This window comes from Dermacentor variabilis, chromosome 4, assembly GCF_050947875.1.
Source record: "Dermacentor variabilis isolate Ectoservices chromosome 4, ASM5094787v1, whole genome shotgun sequence".
Classification (NCBI taxonomy): Eukaryota; Metazoa; Arthropoda; class Arachnida; order Ixodida; family Ixodidae; genus Dermacentor; species Dermacentor variabilis.
The window spans coordinates 43,345,185-43,368,974 of NC_134571.1; the positions used below are offsets into that span (position 1 = coordinate 43,345,185).

Consider the following 23,790-nt stretch of genomic DNA (forward strand, 5'->3'; position numbering starts at 1 on the left):
GTTAGTGCTGCCATCACGTCACTTTTAAAGTCGAATGTTATCGCGATCGCTCCTGTGAACTCCATCGCCCCATTAAAAATGTCGGACTCTCCGATGTTACCGAATCCACACGTGTTTCTCGACGTGCGAATTGGTGAAGAATTCGGTACGAAAGCTCCCATTTTTCTGTGGCATGAAATTTCTACAGCGCCATGATTGTGTACTCAAGAACCCCTGTCGCAGGCTGTGAATAGGCTGCAAAAATCAACTTCATGCAAGCATCGTCTGCGGTGTATTTATGTGGGCTTGCCTTCGCGATCTTGACATTGGTGTTATCTCGAACATTGTTCATCGACGCCTACGCACCCCTCACCAGCGGTAGCTCAGCTGTTCACTTCGCTATCTTAGCCAGCGCACGATTGTGATCACGTTGGTTTGTTTACAGCTAGTAGGTGATCGGTAAGAAATGCTGTGTGTAGGTACTACGTTGACTTTTCCGTTTTGTCATTTCAAACTAACGGCTTTTTGCCCAAGTCGAGTTCTTAGTTATGTCAGAAATTAATATGCCTTCGCTGGAACAGAATGATCGCTCTTCACTTCACGCGCATTGCAAGTTTGCTACCTTGAACATTCTCAAATCCGTGCGCCAGCCACTGTATTGGCGGCGTAATGCTTATAAAAAGGTTCATCTCATGCTGTGTGTGCTAACATTCGTTTCTATTTCTTTTCACACAGTTGGGCGCATAGTGATTGAACTTTTCCGGCAAATTCAACCACAGACTACGGAGAACTTTCGAGCCCTGTGCACTGGAGAGAAAGGAGTGGGAGTCAGCAAAGTGCCTCTTTACTACAAGGGATGCAAGTTTCACAAAAGTTAGTGCCAGGCGTGATCGTAATGCATGGGCCTGTGACCTGCGATATATTGAAGTGCCTTTCACCTATTGCTTTCGTCTGCTCTGTGCATGTAATGAGGCTGAAGACACGAACGTAAAATTATCTGCTTTCTTGCGGCTGTTTGCAAAGTACTTGCTTATTTTCAATTCTTTTCCAAGTTAATTTGTGTCACTTCTGTTCACTTTTTAAAGAGCGCTACCTTGTTTGCATACTCTCAGTATTGGGGAATAATCATCTGTCTAAAAGCTGCGTACTGTGCAGTAATGTTCATTGTAGCAACTGCACACCAAAGAAATTTAACCATGTCAACAAGATTAATCTTAAAGTGAATTCAACTATATTCATAATTGTGTACCAACACAACACTAATGGGGGAAACAGACATTGGGGCAAGAACAAGTTAGGTTTATGCCTGTATATTATCACAAATTACCATCTCCCAATTCTGCTCATTGTTGGTCAACCATATTCATGTAATTCAGCTGGTGTGGGGCTAGTTGTGGTGTGCTCCGAACCCGCCTCATAGGAGCCAAGTACACTGCTGACGAAAATATGGCTTGCCATCATTGCAACATTGGAGTGGAATCAACACAACATATGATCCTAGAATGCACATTCATTCAACCTTACATGACCATCCAGGCACATAAAAGCAATGTGCTGACAATGGCACTTGGGTGATTTCGAAGATTGGAAAGGCATTGAAACTATGAAACGGCAGCCCAAGCATAAGTGGTGCACTTGGAACCAGTTAATTTGAGCAGAATAAAATGAAGAAGCGCGCCAAAAGAAGCAGGACATTTTCGACAACAAAATTTTTATTTCCTATTTCATAGGCCAGATCCAACATTCCCCCCTCCCCCCTTTTTTTTTTCCGTAGATCTCCCGTTGATGTAACCATGGTGTAACCCTGATGTAACCATGATGATAACTGTCCCATTATAAAAGCAAAGGCCACAGCTGTCATCATGGTTACATTATCACAGCCATTGCTCCCATACCTCCTAAGAGATGCATAAAAATTGCAGTATAGCCCCCCTCCCCCCCCCGTCTATCTCTCTCTCCATCCCTCCCTTGGAATTCAAGGCAGTCATCCTAATAACAGAAATATGTTTAGAAAATTATTGAACACAATCTAGATTGAGTCTAGAATACAGTGGTCGCATGTTTGCCACATGTATTCTGCTGAAAAGCTTAGAAAGGAATGATTGGTGCATGGTGGCCCTGCATATTGAAACAGTTGTGCCAGGCTATTCTCAATTTTTTTACTTGTTTTGTCTTTTCAAGGGACGCTTGTGCTGCGCTGGGTGAGCAGTGGGGCCTCACACTTATACACCAAAAATTATTGAGGACTTTTCAGAATCATGGCGAAGAAAAAGGTCTTCTCATTGCATTTGAAAGTTGAATGAATTGGCATGAAATCCATAATATACGAAATCATTAAAAAGCTAATGTCGGTGAGTCAACAGCTGGCATCATAGTTCACCAAATGCTGTATTTTTGCTATCAGTGCTAGAAAATATGCTTGCTGGAGTACGATGAAAAGGAACATAATGTGGCATTGTATGAGTTCCTTTGTTCCTGTTTAGAAAACCGCACAAACATGAAACACAATTTAAAGGCATGGGGGGGGGGGGGGGGACCTAGCGTGAGTGCTAACTAATAATTGAAGGTAGATAAAAGGCACACGAAAAAGTTGTGTTGGCGATGAGTTGATTTGTGCACTGAGACAACTTGCCACTTGGTGTCAACTGAGTTCATCAGTGCTGCCACCAGAGAGAGAGCACAGGCGTTTGCTTGTATTTCCTGACTCACTATGAAAAGGTTAACAGAAAAAATGTTACTCAGCTGGCTGTGACTGGCTGCTCAAAACATACATGGTTGTACGAAAGATGCTTGAAGGTAACTTCCATAACACAGTTCCGAAACATTTGACAGAATATGTTGAGCATGAAAGATGTGCCAGTGTTTAAAGGGAACGTGAATTGGTATCAGTGTTCATAAAAGGAAATGTCACTCATTTGCTCCAGCGTGTGTCTGTCCAGTGAGTAAGCCATGTAATTTGTTATCATGCAGTTATGCCAAAATTCATGGTACAAGGTGGGGACATCACACATGGAGATGGAAGCGGAGGAGAAAGCATCTACGGCCGCTTTTTCCCCGATGAGGACCTTTCACTAAAAGTAAAGACTTGTTTTTACAAGCCCCTTAAGTCTATGTAATTATTCATTACCGCTGCTTACAGTGTTAGACATATGCACAGTCTTTTGCTGCACTTACATAGCCCTTGTTTCTAAGAAATCTTTCTCGGTTCTTTCACCTTTTGAGTACAGTCAATCTCAGTACAAGAAAGTCATACTTGCATCGAAAAGCTACGAACTTGTGAATTTAGTTAAGTTGAAGTTTCTATGTTACATCATTAAGAATTACCTCACATGTTTTTAGAAGAGTCCTTGTCAAGAGTATGTTGTCGAGAAGGGCTCATGTTGAAAAGCCTGCAAGTGAATCAAGCTGCAAGTCAAGTGATTCATGATTCAAGCTGCAGCCCTAGACATCCCTTATTCGACCACTCGTGATCAGAAGCAGTAATTATAGTATCATATGTGTCTGGTTGATATATTGATAGAAAGCAAAGCTTCAGTGGGGATTGCATGCAGTGCTAGCAGCTACCATTAGATGACATGATGTGTACACATCTGCTTTCATCATGATGGCAAGCTTGCCAACACTTGGCCGCCATTTTGTTTGTTTGCACTTGTGTTGGATTGTGGGGCCAAAATCTCTTAACACCAACAATGCCACTTGCTGGCAACACCTATGCACACAAAAGGATAAGTGCAAATTATGAATTCTATGTTGAATTGTATCCTTGCTTCCGTTTACTGCTTGTCACATGGACACCAGGCGCATGCATGCAGTGTGCATTAGCTTAACGAAATTAAAACTGCAAAACAATATTACTTGGCTGAACTGTTAAATCACTGAAAAAAAATACACATTTCTTTCAGTGGAATTAAGGTTATGAAATGAAAAGAATCGATTGCATTGTGGATTTTGCTAAATGACAGTTCATCTTATTAATTGTATCATGAGGAGCCAACAGAGACACCAAAGGACACCAAATTACTTGTACCTACTAACTTAATTAAAGAAAGGGTAAATTAATGGCAATGAAAGTGGATGAAAAAACAACTTGCCGCAGGTGGGGAATGATCCCACTTCTTCGCATTACGCGTGTGATGCTCTACTACAGTTAATAAAAATCGGGCCCCTCGGTTAACCCCCTTTCTTCTAGTTCATCGTATTGAAGTTCTGTGTGTGTCAGCTGCAGTGGGAAGGTCTTCAGGCAGACAGAGCTGCACTTTTTGCCTCTTGTCTGCACTATGTCGCCAAAGGGTGCTAAAGATAGGCAGATGCAAAACGGCTATAAGATATTGAATCCCTTGAGGAGATGGGCACACAACACTGTGGCCGTGCCATATTGACAGAAGCTGAGGCGTGACGTAGAACCGCACTGCACAGAAAACAAGCAATCTACATTCTTATTCTGCATTGTGGCAGAATAACAATGAGAAACGAGTGAATGAACAAATACATGGTGTACAGCCTACAAATCAGGCTCATTGTCATTGTAACCAGAAGTAACCCTGCAGTTGCTTCTTAACATAAATACAATATGTTAATTAGCTCACCCGCGTGCTAGACACATAATCGTTGAGGCAGGATTTAACCTGTGAGGTAAACAAATCATTTCTCTACATTAATTATTACTGATTGGCATTAAAAAGATGCTGTTTAAGCAAATATGTACAAGGTTCGTACCACACAGTGTGTTTGGTTGTAATAACATGTGCTTTCTAGGCCAGCTGGCTCATATTGAAATGATAAAGCAGCATAAGCCTTCTGTATCAATGCAAAGCGTAACACTACTTTTTATCTTAATAATAGCTGTGGCAGTGTTTCGAAGTGCATGTTTGGTTTTGTTTGTCCAGCGTTTGGCACATTCGGCTCTTGTTTGTCCACTTCTGCAATCCTTGTCGCATATTCTGTGTTTTGAATTTCGAGCCAGAGTTGTGAGCCAGCCACAGTCATCCCATTCTTGTGTACTTGTTCATTCTTTTTCTGACGAATCACTGCCTTGTGTCTCTGATGCAGCATGACCGTCCAGGACTAGTGGGCATGGCAAACAGTGGGCCGAACACGAACGGCTCGCAGTTTTATATTGTGACAGTGCCCACCCCCCATCTTGATGGCAAGCACATCATCTTTGGTCAGGTTGTCAAAGGCATGGGTGTGGTCTCTGTGCTGGAGTATGTTCGCACCAACGAAAGTGACGTACCTGCTGAGGCAAGTACACCTTTGGTATATATAGTATGTTATAATTCTGCTTATGGTCACATAACAGGCTGGATTATTTTTGCAACTATCTTAATATGTTTTCCATGCAGAGATGAAAAAGGCATCTCATGAGTACCTTTAACCTGCGCCAAGGCTTTTTTTCTCTTAAAGCGAACAATTTTTCACAATGTTTCTAAGCAACTTCCCGCACAAAAGAAACTGTAGCCTGGCCGTGCACTAGGGCCACTGTTGAGCTTTAGATGCCCCAATGTTTAGGTGCCATAAAGCTGCAAAGACAAAAGGATGAGAACTGTCTCTTTTGATGGGAGGGTAATCTGTCATCGGTCATCATTTCATCGCCGGCTTGTTCGTGATAGCCATAGTTGTTGATAATGGCTCCTGAACATGCAACACCACCACATTCTTTAATATTTGTTTTGATTACAAAACTGTGGCTGTGCTAGTGGCTGAAAATGTGCTCTAGCAAGTCAGCTTGCTCTGCCTTGTTATCTTCCTCTGTCAGCTTGACATCATTTGTCTAGCTGTCGATATTATAGCAGAGTAAATTGCCACTCTAGGTTGGCTGGTGAATAAATAATTTTCTTCTGAGGAGTACTCGCTGTTATTGCCTTGGCCTATCGGCCTCTGGTGGGTGCCTCTGCCTCTTTCACGCTTTGCAGCTGTTTACATTTCAGACATATACTCAATCTCTTGCAGGAATGTGTCATAGAGAACTGTGGTGAGATACCCCCTGGTGGTGACTTTGGCATTTGTGAGCAGGACAACACTGAAGATGTTTTTCCTCCTTTCCCTGATGACTCAGACCTTGACTTCAGCAATGTGAGTGGCTGAAGCTAGTGCCTCGCTTGGTACTCATCCTCCACTTCTGTCTACATTGCACACAAAATTTTAGCCAGTGTCCAAAAACTTAATTGTGTTTTGCTAGTTGTGTGTCGGTTATTAGCATACTTCCAACTGATACCCCAACCTTGCCACGTTTCCATTTCATATATACTGTTTTTTCAAGTGCATAATCAGCAGCAAAAATGTGAGCTGTATTAGCCATGCATTTACTATCCAAAACACTGTATTTCAACGGTGGTCTAACCATTTTTACTGACCTGCAATATTGGGGTAATGTACCGTCACGAAGCAAGGTTTTCTCTTTCAGATCCCAATGGGATTATGACACCATGATGCTTTGTATTAATACCTCTGACCTACAGAACTTTCTTTATTGGCAAGACTTCAAGCATAGCTAAAAGCTCTCATCACCTCATGGGCCACATGTTTTTGCATCTGGAATGGTCTGGTGCTAAGCTTTCCAGTGACCACAAATGTCAGAGACCTGTGAAAAACGTTCTCGTAGCACTGTGGTAGTCACCATTAAAAAAAGGAACTTTAAAAAAAAATTAACTCTGGGGTTTTGCGCGCCAAAGCCACGATCTGGGGGACTCTGGATGAATTTTCATGGGGTTCTTTAATGTGCTCCTAAATCTAAGTACACAAGCATTTTTCATTCCGTCCCCATCGAAATTGTGCTGCCGTGGCCTGGATCGAACCCACAACTTTAGCTCAGCAGTGCAGCGCCATGTCTACTAAGCTACAGCGGCAAGTGTGACAGTCATCATCTGCAGTCGTATCCCTGCTCTGCATCAAGTGCTAACGCAGGCTGAAAATGCCAAGTGTAAAATTGTCGTCATTGAGTATGGGCATAAAAACGGCACCTACTGTCACTTTGTGAGTCTGCATGAGAATTCGCAAAATTTTCATTTGCAGAACACACACATAAAATTACGTACCCCTTCTATCATATTTTTACCAGGCTACTTTTAACCCTTTACATCCCGTTGACGAGTGTAGTCATCATGAAATTTTGTACCAATTATACCAATGACGACTATAGTCATAAACAAAAATTTGTCACGCAGTACATCTATGATGGCTATACTCATCTTATTGCATCTAATTGTGATTCCTGACACTAGATAGCTACACTTGTCCATGTTGGGCCATTTATGTCCCGCCTTTCATTATATTGCCGCCTCTGACACCCCCGCACAAAGCCTGGCTGCCTCCTTGAAGCAAGGCAGTGAAAGCGTGCACAAAAAGAAGGTGCATTTTGATGACTTCTGATTAGACCACAGCTCTGTAGAGTTTTGCTCAGAAACGGAGAAAGATGTGCTTTGATCTGAGGAGTATGATGACGACTATTCTATGGATGGCCTGGAGTACCTTGCGGCTGCTTATGAGTCTGCCATACGAAGGCGGCCTACTAACTGCTTTACGAGCCGCGTAGAAGTAGCCACTGTTGATGTGAATGTTTTTGCAACACTTAGGTTATTTTTTCTTCATATTCACTTTTTTCCTAGTGTATCGAGCCATGCAAAGAAGCCTTGTTGAGCCTATCTTCTTACGCAATTTTCGAAATAAAGGAACCCCATTGAATTGAAATAATGGTGCCACTTTATTCATGAAAAGAAAGCTCTACAAACTAAGCAGAAATAATTTCTGGTAAATTTGGTACAATCTTCTTCTCTTTTTCTTTTGGTTAACAGCATTCTCTGTATACTTAATTCAGCAGCATTATTGTTGTTTCTTGAGAGATGATTCCTTATGTCACTTCATTGAAAAGGTGCTACCCTACTTTATAGTTATGGTGATTACCCTGTTGATTTTCTTTTCTCAGATTGAGCACATAATGTGTGTGGCTGAAAAAATCCGGCAGTCGGGTAACCACTACTTCCGGAAAGAAGACTATGTGTCAGCAAATGCCAAGTACAAGAAAGCTTTGAGGTTTGTAAGGATTTTTTCTGCAACTCAAACATTGCAGCTCACCTCTGTATACCTGCTGCTGCTGATCTGTAAAGACGTAGATGAGGCTGGTTGCTAGAAAATGTAGAGCTTATGCATGTCTAGCTAAATTTTATATGGATATCATTGACACTCTAACTCCCATGCTCTTTCATAAAAAAGTGTTCAGAATTCCGCTAAATTTTTGTTTCAACAAATTTTTGCACATTATATCCAGATTTGGAGATATACTTATTACATGTGCAGTTTCCCTCTTATATTCGCCCAGGCTATTAACGAAAAACAACTGCTCTAAAAAAAAAAAAAAACTTTCCTTCAGAACATGTGTAAAACTCAAACATAATTATCTGAACCGGTGATGACAAAAGGAATCAAAAGTATTGAAGAATGCCTTCAAAGTGCCCAGACTCAAATGCACAATGTGAACTGGTTTGATGAGTGTGATCAGCAATACAATGAAATTAATATATAGTTTGGTTGGCCATTCTTTATTGTGGTCACTGTTCTACTGCTGTAGTGAAACTAAAAATGCAAGATTCAATGAGGTATCCAAAGACAAATATGTTTGCATGTGGTTAAAAATATTCAAACGAGCATCAAAAAGTCCGAACAGACACAAAATAACTAGATGTGCACCTCTCAGGGATGGAAGTACCAAAACACTAAGGGTATGCATGTTCAGTGGCAAACACACATTCGTTGGTTAGCGCTTTGCCCTACAATTCATGCTTAGGTAGTGTGTTTCAGCGTCGGCGTTTCTGGAGTGTGTGTGTGTTCTTTGGTGTAATTGTAACTAGGCTGCAAGAAAATAAAAACCGTTTTGTGCCATACAGTGCATTACAAAACATTTGATATAAGTGTTATGCATTTGCGCATACGCAGACCAGCTAAAGATGGTTTGAACTGGCGTTCATTTCATGAGGCAGTCGGGAAGGAAAGCCGCGCTGAATGAATAAGGTCGTAGGGTCTGCTCAGCGTGTAGCCCATCAGTTTCGTTTTACATTTTAGCACTCGCTTTACGTACTCTATCAGTAAGTACATCTGCATTGATTAATGGGCTGATGCTGTGCGTGTGACGTTCTACATCTATTTCGCACGTGCACCACGTCTCCGGTCACCCGGATAATAGTGCGGCATGCCGGCAAACAACTTGTTTGCTTTCACGAAACATCTTAGTCACAAATATCCAATGGCAACCCCAATCGTCACTCGAATTTGCACTCGGGCTACGCTACTTTCTACATGGCCACACCACACAAAGTCAGGCTTTTACTGGCGTGGAAAGCAAGCCAAGCATGTGAAGTTTTGTAATTAGTCAACCTTATCTGCCAAATGGTAGCCGTAATTAAATGTTTGGCAAAAGCGTGAACCTCCAATATTTGTATAAACAATGTTTATGACACGACTTGCGTAGGTCGAGTCCGAAAATTTTAATAAACGATCATTCAGTGCACAAAGTACAGGCTGCCGTTTTACATTAGCTTTATGGCACCTGTGGTGAAGCCATGAATAAGCCCAAATAATCTAACGTATTCAAAATATTGGCCGTTGAGGCAGATCGGAAGGCCAGTGAAGGTTTTTATCCCTTTATTGTTCTAATAATTATCTTACAGTACTCTGTTTTTCTCTGCAAGCGATCTGAAATACCGGCCAACATGCAATGACCGGTATGTCACTTTACATTTACATACTGCGGTATTTTGCTATCTTAACTGAACATCTCACAGAATTAAAAATTACCAGAGGGTACTATGTGAACGGTGTTCACTTTACCGTGATGGGTGTTTATTGTGAATACTGTGAATAGTTCTCGTTTGTTGTGCGCAAATATGTTTAATTAGCTAAATTTATTAATTCACCTAGTCAGTGAGATGTCAATGAAAAAGTTGTGGATGGTGTTGAGAAATGACCGATAATATAATTTAAAGCATTCTAGGGTTCGTGAAGACCCCCCATTTAAAAAAGGAAAGAAAAAAAGAAAGCATGTGGAATAGAGAAACTACCGCCCAAGCACACCGTACAGGTGGTTAACCAGCGAAGCTGAAACGTACGGCCGCAGTGTTATCACTGGGTTAATCCTGACGGTTCATTAAACAACAGCTTGATAGGCTGCCGGATCCTTGGTACACAGCTGCTGCTTACGCTCGGCTGCATGAGCGTGTTCTTGTGCCCAGGCTGCAGCACCAGCACAGCCTAGACAAGCTCGTTTCTTGTTCTGCTCGCGGCGTTGCTGATTGAAAGCTGCCTGCTCTTCAGCAGTACGTACGACGCATGGCCTACGCATTACGGAGCCAGAGAGAAACTGCTGCATGCGCTCAGCCGTGACAGAGAGCAACAGCGTCACTACTGGCACAGCCAATCACGCACCTGTTTCTATTTTTGTTTTCGCACTTGCGCATGGGGTTGCGCCAGAGGAGTTTTCGGCGTAAAGGCGACAGAGGGACGGATGGAGGGAAGAATCGGCTAGCCATATACAGCTTCTCCGTAAAATTAGAAGACACTGATGTGACCTTGCCGACACCTCTTCACACCAAAGGTCGTATCAATCCTTACGCAAGCCTCGTCAAATAGGGACACTGGGAACGAGCATTTGCCATTTTTGCTCGACGCATCAGCAGTTTTTGGCACATATCTTCGGTCCTTATTAAGTCCATATCAAATGCAAGGAGGTAGCGCAATCTTGTAACGTCTCGCTTTCAGGACTGTCGTAAGACCACGGCCCAGGTTTGCATATTCATAATATACACAATGTACTAAAGGACGTTTACCTCTGAAATTGCTTTCATTACTGGTGCAGAGACACATCGCCTTGTGAATTTTTGGAAATCTCGCAGGCTTCTTTTCTTCTTTCTTTTCTTTCTTCTTATTTTAGAAAGAAAAGGACCGCACAAGACCTAGGTTGCTATATACGCTGTTATCGATCATTTCTCGACGTATTGCACAGCCTTTGCATTGGCACCTTATTGAATAAGTGAGGTAATAAATGTTACCTCATTAAACTTAAATATTTGTTGCTTATTCACAAGGAAAAAATAAAAGAAAAACTCAGCTAGCATTGATATAAGCCCATCAACATAGGCATTGTTCACAGAAAGCCCACAGTCATTTCTTTCTTTGCCACATTTAGTTATCACATCTGGTATGTAACCTATTATGGGTTTCTGAGAAACGCCTATAGGCTTCCTTTGTAGTTTCATGCTACAGTTGGTTGTATGACATTTCTTTCTTATCATGAATTTTTCTTGCTTAGCAGGCTTCCGAAGAACCAATTTATTGTAACCTAATAATGTTCTGCAAAGTCAAATAAAGCACACCTTTTCTTTATCTGCCTACATTTCACTTATTGACCTTTACCAAGCTGCGCCAAGGTGCGTATTTACTGCTCCAAAACGGACATTTCAAGCTCCATAGCTGCTCCAAAGTGCCAAATTCGCTGCCTCAAGAGTTGCTCCAAAGCTTCCTTGGCCACTTGCATCCCTGTCTCCTGTATGTTGAAGTCATTAGGCACAAAAGATATGTGTTTGTCCACTGGTGCCATCAATGAACAGTAAACAGAGCTCATCTCAAGGGAAAGCTTGGCCTGTCCTATCTTGATTTGCAGTACATTGGTGGTAGGACTTTTGCTATTGCACGTTTTTATATCTTAGCATTGCTTGCATTTATGATTGTGTTGTACAACCCCTACAGTGGATTTGTTGGCACACCGATTTCCATATAGTCTTTTATAACGTATATTAAATGTACCCTATTTTACCTGCATATAACCAGCACCCCCGTTTACAACAGCCCAGGAAGAAAGAAAAAGAATCCACACGTATAACCAGCAGAAATAACTGCATACAACACTCAAATCTTTGCAAAAACAGTCTCAATTCACGGATACATGATTCGTCCATGTTGTATCTTCGGCCAGCTGCTCGGTGCACCCCCCCCTCCCCCCGTTTTTTGGTGGTGCTGATAAAGCCAGATTCACAGGACAGACATGGTTGCGGACGAATCACTCACAAGACGTGGCATGAATTGAACCACTTTGCAGTCAGCATTCACGACAGAGGTTGACAGCATGGATTGCGCAGCCCTCGCATGGGCAACGGGGACGGAGTAAATGCGACCAAGCCGAAAATCCCAATGGTGATTTGGCTCTTTGCCATATTGCAAAGCGCTTCACACAGACCGAGGGAGCACCCGCCGTGGTTGCTCAGTGGCTATGGTGTTGGGCTGCTGAGCACGAGGTCGCGGGATCGAATCTCGGCCACGGCGGCCGCATTTCGATGGGGGCGAAATGCGAAAACACCCGTGTGCTTAGATTTAGGTGCACGTTAAAGAACCCCAGGTGGTCAAAATTTCCGGAGTCCTCCACTACGGCGTGCCTCATAATCAGAAAGTGGTTTTGGCACGTAAAACCCCAAATATTAAATTAGACCGAGGGAGCACAACAAGAACGGGTGGCATATGAGATTTTCCAGCACCGCATGCGCTATTCGCCAACTATTAAATGCAAAATTTACGACCCGTAAAAAGCAGAAGAATGGGTGACCGTGAAGGAGGGGAGCAGGGAGGTTACATTATCCCTACGAGATAATGTAACGTTGAACAGTGGAGAACTTGCATTCAGGTGTGGTTTAACGGCAGCCTGCACTGCACTGCTTTGAAGCTATACCTGAAGGTGAAATTTACATGTAACCTGCGCCCCAATGTTGCTGTTGAATACAAAGAAATGTTGGTGTGAGTTATGTACACAAACACGTGGTAATGAACAAAAAATATTGGTTTGAATGTGACTTTGTTATAACCATGATTAACTGTAGGTAGTTAGTGTCATGTTGACATTTCGGCCATGTGACTACAAGCCAGAGAAAAATTGGGCTTGATGGCTGCAGAAATCACGCCACTCAGACAAAAGCAAATGGGGTTAAAAAGAACGTGGGGAAGCAGCTTATTTGATGCTTTGTATATAATTGGAACGGTGTATACTTTTCTTATGTACTGATGTATGCTAATAGACTGATGAGTGATGATCATGAGTTTTGAAACTGACTGCACCACACTGCAGTTACGCCTACAAAAAACTGTCTTTGCTTACTGTAGCATGGAGTACTGGTATTTCACAGTGGACTGTTAGTAATTCTGGTTTACAGAAGGTGCTTTGGTTGTCACGATGGTTCCACTCTTTTTCCAAAAGCTCCTTGTGAAATTTCCTCCTTGTTACAAATGAAGCTGCTGTGGAACAAACTTTCTACAGTTGATTCACTTTTGGGGGGATTTCTGCGATACTTGATTGGGCAAACCATCATGCGGGGGCGTTGCTGTTATTTCAGGTACCTCAACAGGCTACATGAGGTGAACGAGCTTTCCAAAGAGCAGGAGAGCAAGATTGCCAGTGTGGTACTGCCTTGCATTCTTAACAGGCAAGTTGGTGCGGAATTGTCTTGCATTCCCAACTGTGGAACCACAGCTTGTTGCAACTTTTTCACAGCAGAACACTGCGTGAAGAAGTTCAGGGTGGAGAAAGACAAACACTTTTCTTACATTCTTGGTGTGATTGTATAGCAGTGGTCAAGATGAGGGCTTGAATTTAAGGGGAGACACCCCTCAAATCTTTTTTTTTACTATTTATATTTTACAATTTGTACCCAAAGTTCACTAATTAAGTGAATTATACAGTTTCTTATGCAGATTTAAAATATGTCATTAGTTTTTGTGTAACTGCTACAGGACTTGCATTATGTCATATACAAAATTGCAAAGGATAGTTATCAAATAAATATATCCTCATCATCATAAGCCTATTTTATGTCCACTGCAAGACGAAGGCCTCTCCCTGCGATCTCCAATTACCCCTGTCCTGCGCCAACCGATACCAACTAGCGCCCGCAAATTTCCTAATTTCGTCGCACCACCTAGTCTTCTGTCGTCCTCTACGCACTTCCCTTCTCTTGGTACCCATTCTGTAACCCTAATAGTCCTGCGGTTATCTAATCTGTGCATTACATGACCTGCCCAGCGCCATTTTTTTCTCTTAATGTCAATTAGAATATTGTCTACTCCCGTTTGCTCTCTGATCCAAACCGCTCTCTCTCTGTCTCTTAAAGTTACACCTAGCATTCTTCGTTCCATCACTCTTTACGCGGTCCTCAACTTGTTCTCAAGTTTCTTTGTCAGTCTTCAAGCCACTGCGCCATATGTCAGCACCGGTAAAATGCACTGATTGTACACCTTCCTTTTCAATGATAACGGTAAGCTCCCCGTCAAGAGCTCACGATGCCTGCCATATGTGATCCAACCCATTTTTATTCTTCTGTGAATTTCCTTCTGATGGTCAGGGCTCCCTGTGATTAGTTGACCAAGGTAAACATACTCCTTCACAGACTCTAAAGGCTGACTTGCGATCCTGAACTCTTGTTACCTTGCCCGGCTATTCATCATTATCTTTGTCTTCTGCATATTAATCTTCAACCCCACTTTTACGTTCTCCCTGTTAAGGTCCTCAAGCATTTGTTGTAACTCGTCTGCAGTGTTGCTGAATAGAGCAGTGTCATCAGCAAACCGAAGGTTGCCGAGGCATTCACCGTCAATCCTTGCTCCTAAACGTTCCCAGTTTAATAGATTGAATACTTCTTCCAAGGACGCAGTGAATAGCATTGGAGAGATTGTGTCTTCTTGTCGGACCCCTTTCTTTATTGCTATCTTACTACTTTTCTTTTGTAGAATTAAGGTGACTGTGGAATCTGTGAATATTTGCCAAGGTATTTACGTAAGCGGTCTGTACTCCTTGATTACGCAATGCCTCTATGACTGCAGGTATCTCTACTGAATCCAATGCTTTTTTGTAATCTATTAAAGCCATGTAGAGAAGCTTATTGTACTCTGCAAATTTCTCGATAACCTGATTAATGACATGAATGTGATCCATTGTACAGTATCCCTTCCTGAAGCCAGCCTGTTCCCCTGGTTGACTAAAGTCCAGTGTTGCCCTTATTCTATTGGAGATTATTTTGGTAAATATTTTATATAATACTGGGAATAAGCTAATGGGCCTATAATTTTTCAGTTCTTTAACGTCTCCCTTTTTGTAGATTAGTATAACATTTGCATTCTTCCAGTTTTCTGGGACCCTTGCAGTCGATAAACACTTCGTATAGAGAGCCGCCAGTTTTTCTAGCATTATGTCTCCTCCATCTTTGATTAAATCGACTGTTATTCCATCTTCTCCTGCCGCTTCTCCCCATTTCATGTCTTGCAAGTCCCTTCTGTCCTCATCTCTAGTTATTGGAGGAGCTTCTGTATCCTGTTCATTATTGTTTCAAATGGAGTACTTCCGAGTCCTAGGGCTTGAGTTATGTCATATACAAAATTGCAAAGGATAGTCATCAAATAAATATAGGGTAATTGCTTATTATGCATGCAATTTTTACAAAAAGCATCGTGCTGTAGATTATTTAGTTCTCTATAGACTGCAGTGTGCCATTATCTAGCCAAACAATCTGTAGAATTTCTTAAACTGTGCAAAAAAAAAATTAGAACATTCCAACTATTTTTTTAAACAATTCCCTGATAAGTAATCTTTACTTTTGCAACTGCTAAGAGATATTACATTTTCAAGTAGATGTATCAACATTCTGCGTATATTCAACAGTATGTAGGCCAAATTTCGTTAGTTATAAGAAAATTATAAGTACAAGGTTATTTTCATGGAATTGTGAAAAAAAGAGTTGTTGAACTGTCATGAATTTTTTGCATAGTTCTCGCAATTTTACATGCTGTTTGGATAGATATCGGCACTTTGCACTCTACAAATAGGTAGATAAGCTACAGCATAGTGCTTTTTGTGAAAATTTATTACCGAGGAAAGTGCCTGCAAAGATCACAATTTTTTTTCCATTGTGTTGGACATATCTCAAGAAATATAACAGCTATATGCAAAAACCAATGACATACTTGGAATCTCCTAGAAAAAAGTCTATGATTTCCTGAATTTTTAAACCTCTAGTAGAAATATTAAGAACAAGTTTTTTTCGCGGAGTGTCTCCCTTAACAGCGAGAAAAAGGAGAGGAGTTATTTTAGAAAGTTTGGCACATTTTGTTATTACAGCATTAAATAGACCGGAAAATGATTGTGTCAGTTTTGTTCAAATGCATTTAACCTGCAGGGAAGAATCTTGCAGGCATAAAATGCAAATTCTAAGTGCCGACATAAGCTCTGCACTTTATGAATGGGTAAAAAATATTTCACATATATAAAAGGAAACGCTGATGGGTTACGTCTGTCAGCAATCGCAAGTGCAGTGCAAATGATGCTGATCATTACAGCATGCAATACAAAATTTTATGCAAGGCTTGGAAGGATTGTACCAATTACTGTGCATTTAATGAGGCATATTTCGCTGCTATGCTTTTATTACAGTGCTGCATCCAAGCTGAAGTTGAAGAGGTACCACCAAGCATTGGATGACTGTGATGAGGTGATCAAATGTGCATGCTCCTGGCAACTTGCAAAAAAGCATACACATTCCTATACTGTGCTGTTTCCATGCTCCTTGAAGTTACTTTAAATGCTTATCGTATTCGCAAAAATACATAATAAACTTTCCTTCTTTCTTTCTTATTGAAAAACACATCTGAGAAAACACCTGTCCTTTATGTCCAACATGTTGCACCAAATATTGCTTGTGATTTTTTTTCTAAATTTCGAATTTCAGCATGCTGCAAGCTGGGCCACAAAGTGACTAAGATTTGCAGAGAACTAACCTTTCGATCAAGGCGATCAAGGCAGTCAAGGGCGGGAGCTCAATTTAAAAGCAACAAAGGTAATGGGAGTAATGGGGGCAAGAGCTCAGAAAGGGCCAACTTATATTCATTATCATCACAAGAAAAGGAGAGTTTCCTGACTTTAAGTCATTGGCTTAGTCACCTAAAGTGACCCATATCCATAATGGTGTCACTGTGCAAATAGCCCAGTAAATATGAATTGGCAGTATGTACCTGCGCAGACAGTCCTGCACGAATGCTCGTTGCACTAAAGGATTGTACTCGAGACCTTTAAGCACCGTGTATAGAACTGTGTTACACATTGTTATTTCTTGTATTAATCATGACACCTTTTTATCTTTTTTCACTTCCAATTCATCAAGATATCGTATACTTTAGATTCACAGTCCTGTTGCATTCATAAAAATGCAATAAACCTTCCAACGTCCATACTGTACTGTAGTGTTGTAGCCAGTTTCTATGCCAACCTCAAAACCTTCTATGTGATTCATAGCATTGCAGTTAAACCTCAACATAACAAAGTCAGTAAAATTGGCAATTTGCTCTGATATGTTGAAATTTTGCTGCATTGAAATTCGACATATGCAAATAAGCACAGTCAGTGATGGATTTTTCTTGCAGGGAAGGGGCTCCAAAACTTTCTAATTTGGAAAACACGCTTTTGAATCGAAAAGAAATTTGTGTTATTGAATTTGAGGGTCAGCGATGAAAGGCACTTCCATGCCATGTCGAAATCTTCACATCAGCGGTACGAAACACAGCCAGCTACACTTTCGCGTCAACTCCTCCTCCTCCATTGCTGATAATGTCACCAGCAGTGGGACAATGCTGTCATGAAATACGCCAACAGCCGGCAGCAAATGCTTCGTCTGGCTCTCGCTTCGACGCCTCTACGAAACTCGAGATTCCACAACATTCAGTTCTAAATGCGCGGGAAGACAGCGCAGGAAGATGCAATGCCATCTCGGCATGGCCAATCTTTACGCATGCGGCATATTACCACTAGAACAGGGCTTGCAGTCTGTGTATGTGCTCAGCCATGTGCAGCCACGGCAGCGCTAAGAAAGAAGGCACACACCAATCTGCCCCGATGGCTTCAAGGCTCACAGGCCCAGGACACCAAATTTCTGCGGCTATGCCCGTTTTCCAGGCCTAGTCCTTGAAGCCGCCGACTGTGCACCTGCTATCTTCTGTGCCTTCGTCAGGACAGCCACTCCAAGGTTCGCAAGGTTGGGATGTTGAGGTCTCCTAACACTAGTCATCCTGGTGTGTCCTTACTCTTATAGTACCGAGTGCGATGTCAGCAGAATCATCAAATGCACGAGCCACTAGCAACACAGACAATGACCAGAGAAATTAGCAGAACGCCCATTGCTCTGACCTTGCATGCGATCAAAGAATGGAACAAGTTGAAGACGAGGATGTAGAGCATCTACGAGTTACGCGGAATGCCGTGCTCTTGGATATTCAAAATGTTATGAAAAGCATTGAGCTTGTTTTGAAGATGCAAAGCGCAAAGTAAATGACCACTGCTTTCTTCTAAAATCAAAAAGGCAGAACCTGAAAAGCGTAGACGCATAACCTTATCGAAATGGACAGAATAGAGAGCGATGTCTATGCATGCAAAACCTTCGACTTCGAAATCTGCCTCACAAAAGCAAAGCTCCACATCAAGACTAAGTAATTAGAAAGAAGGCCAGAAAACAGCACTGAAGCCAGAGGGAGCAGTATTGCTACAGAAATCATAAGAAGTGTGTTAAATAAGGTGACTACTTCGATGCGCGCAAACAAAAATGGTGCGACTTTGCTCAAGCTAATGCAATCGAAGACATCTGCAAGATATTAAATTTTTTAATGCACCTTGAGCTCCAACTACTATAAGTTCCTTGAAGGTGTCCTCAGTCATTATGTCAACAAGGAGCAGTGTAGTCCTGTCAATTTTTCACTAAGTGTGTCTCAAAAAAAAGGGGGGGTGGGAAGGAAGAAATCTAAGGAAAATAAGAAGCCTCTGGAAGAACAAGCGGACCAGAATAATTAAACGAATATAGGTTCCTGCAATGTCAAGCAAAGTGTCAATTGAAGTTTATGGCAGCAAGCACAAGATTGTCGCCAAGAGAGGAACAAAAACCCGGATTCATGTAACAAGAAAGCATGCATACACATGTGAAGAAAAAGTGCGAGTTAATTGGACGCTGGAGAGTACTTATAAAAACAAGAGAGACCAGTGAACTGAAAAGAAAAGAAAACCTTGCTAGAAGTATCAATGCAGGATGTATCAGAACACACGCAGCACATGAATTTTTATTCTACGTTGTGTAAAATAAAATTAAAATGGAGATCACACCTCGGATGGCAAACCACTTGCATTGCGTAAAGCAAACAAAACTAACTGCCTCAAGCATGCTATTTTGCAGGGCCTGCATCGGTGAAAATCTCTTTCATCACATGACATGCCGTATGGTCGCTTTAAAAAGTTGTGCCACTAGGTTACAACTTCACATTCGGGGAAAGCGTCCGCTTTGTGGTAGGTGCAAAGGGCAGCAGCCTTGCGCGAAGCCTGTTCAACAGCCCTGCGGCAGAGTTTTTTGTTCCACTCACAATCAAGATTTCGAGATATCCGCAATTTGGCCCATAAATACTTCAAAATAAAGGGCAATAAATACATGGCACGTGTGGGAAATAGTTCAGTGCCGTGGAAAATTTCGACTTAGCCGATTTTTTTAGATATGTGAGTTAACTGTACGTTGAATATAGAAGGCGGCAGTGGCCATATCTCGCACACACACGATCATCATAGATGTTGGGGTTCCATTAAAGGAAGAAGATCAGGGCAGCCATTGTGTCAGTCTTAGTTTTTCTACAATGCATAAGGCATAAGCACTGGAAAAATGTTTGTTTGATATTTGGGATGCTATCTACCTTTACCAAATGGCACCACTGGCCTGGTCTAAACAAAACTTGTTGCATATAGGTATTCATATTTGTAATAACCCATAATTATGTCTTGCATTATATTTCATTCAGCTTCAGATAACTAACCATTCTATAAACCAAATGAAATTTATTAGTTCCAAGGAATTTGAGATACTGCAAGCTGACCATGTTTGTTTTGATCCACATAGTGAAGTCAGGAGCGCAGTTTCACTCGACGGCTGTGTGCCTGGTACTGTGCTGGAATGATTTTTAATGGTGCAAGGTAACATACCGTATTTACTCACATAATGATCGCACTCGCGTAATGATTGCACCACTGAATTTTGTTGTCGTCAAAATTGGATTTTCTTTTATTTCCTGTGTAATGATCGCACCCCGAACTTGCCACAGCGATATATCATGTGCCAAGTCTAGCTAATAATGATCACACTTACCATCTGTCGAATGCTACGCGAACAACTCTTCAAGACAAACCAAGTGGTCTGCACGCACCAAACATTCTTATGCAGATGCCCCATTTCATTCCTTTCAAAACTTTCTGCACTTCCATGACAAGAAAAAGCTACAACTAAACTTCCCTTTATAATGGTTGTGGTCAACAACAACAACAAAAAAGGCGCCTTTTGATTCTTCTCGTCTGCACTCGTGGGCACGCAACAAATCGCGAGTGGCAACGATAGTAGCCACGTTTACACTGATATGTTAGAAGTGTACCCTGTTCATACGCCGACGCTTGTAACACAGCTAAGATATTCACCCACCCTTAGCGGAAACCTGCCGTATTAGGATAGTAGTGAAGACAAATGCCGCAGTTTCCACAGCATGCCCGCCATGTGTTTCGATGTCATTGGCAGCTAAGCATACCTATCTGCTTCTGTCCCCTCAAAGTAGACATGGCTGCGTTATTGTCGCAGACTTGCCGATATTAAAGATATTATTCATTACTTATACAGTGGAAACTGTTTCAATGCACCTAATGTGCCTCACGAGAAGAAAAAAACATCACGTTCGGCTTGCTCTGCTGGCCACCATTTTCGTTTTTGTGTCCCGCACCAGATACAGCGGCAGCCGCCTATTTGTTGACCTGTTGTCATCCCGCAGCAAACGCGGGATGAAAAAAAAAAATTTTGTTTCTTTTTGCAGGAAATTTAACCTGCGTAATGATCGCACCCCTGAATTTACGCCAATTTTTTTTTACAAAAAAGTGCACTCGTTATGCAAGTGAATACGGTAATCAAATTAGAAAACTGCAGCATTACTTGTTTTTAAGCACAGCATAACTTCACATATTTGCAGGCCCTTGACCTTGAACCGAGACACCCCAAGGCACTCTTCCGAAGAGGCCAGGCTTTCCACGGCATGCGGGACTATGACAAAAGCATGGTGTGCTTCCTTTATTGCTGGTGTTTTCTGACCTGTGTCTTGTGAAAACCCAGCATGTTCTCTACTTTGTGTATGTCGAGTGTAGTTGCTGTCTCACTGTTCGTGTTAACCTTTTTTCATAAGGGGCATCCCCACTTCAGAGGGATTACCCCTTTCAGTAGTGGCGACATTGATTCTTCGTCAGACAGTGCAGTAGCAGAGCACATTGCTGCGAAACTGGACATTTAAAGGCAAACTACACATTTAACCTGCAGCATGACAAGTTGTAGCGTGGTAGATAAACAGAAAGAGACAGGCGAGCATTATTCATCGGTCATCTGTTTGTCTAACCATCTGTCTGTTTCTGCACTTTGATTTGTCATAGTATCATACTGCAAGCTCAGACATCCACAATTCTTAACCCTTTGACGGTCAATATACGGCACCGCGAACAAGTCCGAAAATGGTCAATGCCGTAAATTTATGGCGCCGTCTGTACGTCTAAAAAGCACGCCAATTTCCTAAATTTTTCTTTTCTGTCATGTGCTGCCACTATGTGGGGATACAGGGAATCTTTTTTTTTTTTTTTTTCGCGCCTCCCTCTCTCGGTTTTCTTTGCATGGTTTGTTTTAGCTCTAGTTTGCTCCCACGCGTCTATATACCACCGCTCGTGCATTGGCATGCGTGCGGGTGGGCGGCCGTTTGTATTTTGTTTCGCGGGCGGTTTCGGCTTTTTTCGCTTGCGAAACTGATGGCTATCTCGTTCCTAATCGCTCAAAGGGCGACCGCTTGTTTCTCGCTCGTTTAGTGCTCACAGGGGTGCGCATAGGAAGGATGCCGCCGTGCATGCATTTCCTTTTCTTTTCTCTTTTTTTAAGAGTGGCGAAAACTAATTGCCCTTGCTGGTTGGCGATAAGATGAAGATTAGCGGAAGTTTGTCACATGTGTTGCTTTTCTTATGGGCACACAGCCAAACAATTTTATTGAGTGCGCGCACCTACGCAGTTCGATTACGCTATGGATGTACATATTAGTGTAAAAGCAGGAACATTTGAGACTTGCGAAATATTCTCGTGTGCTGATTTTCAAAGCCTTGAACTATGTGCATAAAAGTGCATTAGATTTTTTTTTCTGATAAGCTTATTCCCTTTTTTATTGTTCTTATTAATGAATGAAGGTTGCTTGTATACCAACTCAAAATATTTTTTTCTCACTTTACGGTCACCCTAGAAAAATTACGGCAATTTTTTTTCGAAATAAGTCTTTAAGAAGAATTAGAATGTGCAATAAAAAAAATCGACCCTCAAAGGGTTAACTGAAGCCCAACGTTGTGCTTGAAAATCTCTTGTTGTTGTTGTTGTAGGTGGTGCAGGAGCTTATACATGTGAAAACAGAGCATGTCAGCTGCAAAGTAATGTGGGGAATAATATGGAGGTTATTCCATTCATTGCGGAAGCATGTGGGGTAAACAGAGGGCAAGAAAACAATGACAAGGATTCAGACAAACATTTCATGTGCCATGTTTTCTAGCAATATGTGTTTTTGCAGATTTTCCACCCTTTTTCATTGGCTTGAACATGATTCATGCACTGCCATGTTACTGTTATCGATGGGATCAGCCACTCAGCATGATGCATGATAAGAAACGAAGAATGGAAAATGAAATGGAACATAGTAATAAAATACCAGCCCTGTTACTTATTCAACAACCTGTTAAGTTACAGTTTTCGTCTTTTGCAGGGTAAACCTGTACAAAATAAGGAATTTTGAAACTTTTTGAGAAAGTAAATTCCTCAGTGTAGTAAGGAACACCGCTAATTAAAGTGTTGCTTACTTTTTTTGCAGGCAAACCTACAGCAAGCACTCTCCCTTTCCCCCAACAATAAAGGTGGGTATCACTTGCTACCAAGCCCTCGTGAAAGAGTAGTGGGAGCCGACATCTTACCCGCAATGTTGGCGTAATGAATTTGGCATTGCACTGCTAAGTCCCGGGCGAGGGACTTAGCAGTGCAAAGGGATCGAACCCTGGCCACAGCGGCTGCATTTTGATGGGGGCAGAACACAAGAGCGCCTGCGTACAGCGTTCGGTGCACGTTAAAGAACCCCAGGTGGTCAAAATAAATCCAGAGTCCTCCACTATAGCATGCCTCATAATCAAACTGTGGTTTTGGCATGTAAAACCCCAAAGATGTAAAGCAGACTCATTATCATTATCATCAAACAAAATCTTGTAGAATCTTTTCTTTCGATATGAGGTATTTGTGTTGTTTTTCTGCCATAATTTTGGAAAATAAAAGCTTTTATATAACATAAACCAGGCTACACGTAAAGACACATAGTTTACAGATTTATTCATTTCAAACAGCTATTGGGACGTAAAAGTGTCATCGCCAAGCAGACGCTGCCAATTGGCATCGAGCATTCCGTCGTAGTACACAGGGACACACATGTCCCAATGCTTCTTTCTCAATAAAAAAGTAGTTTGTACTCTTTTAAGTTCAAGAATCTTGGTTTAATAAAAATCCTTGATCACTGCCCTTTTTATTAAACACATTATCTTTCTTCATGGATTAGAAAAAAAACTGCAAAACAAACACTTAATTCGGTGACGGAAAAGCACCCCTTTGTTCCGTGTCACCATCAACGTTTTGTCAACATTTTGTCGTAGAGTCGTTAACCGAAATAAGATCTTTTGATAAT

General features: G+C 41.7%; 1 protein-coding gene across 1 annotated transcript in view; it reads left to right on the forward strand.

The window, feature by feature from the left end:
- Positions 1 to 35: 35 nt before the first annotated feature.
- LOC142579022 (peptidyl-prolyl cis-trans isomerase D-like) overlaps positions 36 to 23,790 on the forward strand; it is a 28,841-nt gene continuing 5,086 nt past the window's right edge. Inside the window, exons 1-10 of the mRNA XM_075688806.1 lie at positions 36 to 145; positions 715 to 852; positions 2,950 to 3,056; positions 5,029 to 5,220; positions 5,929 to 6,051; positions 7,901 to 8,007; positions 13,344 to 13,433; positions 16,430 to 16,487; positions 21,025 to 21,111; positions 22,936 to 22,978. Coding sequence (XP_075544921.1) covers positions 79 to 145; positions 715 to 852; positions 2,950 to 3,056; positions 5,029 to 5,220; positions 5,929 to 6,051; positions 7,901 to 8,007; positions 13,344 to 13,433; positions 16,430 to 16,487; positions 21,025 to 21,111; positions 22,936 to 22,978 — 1,012 coding nt within the window. The 5' untranslated portion in view covers positions 36 to 78. The remainder of the gene's footprint in view (positions 146 to 714; positions 853 to 2,949; positions 3,057 to 5,028; positions 5,221 to 5,928; positions 6,052 to 7,900; positions 8,008 to 13,343; positions 13,434 to 16,429; positions 16,488 to 21,024; positions 21,112 to 22,935; positions 22,979 to 23,790) is intronic.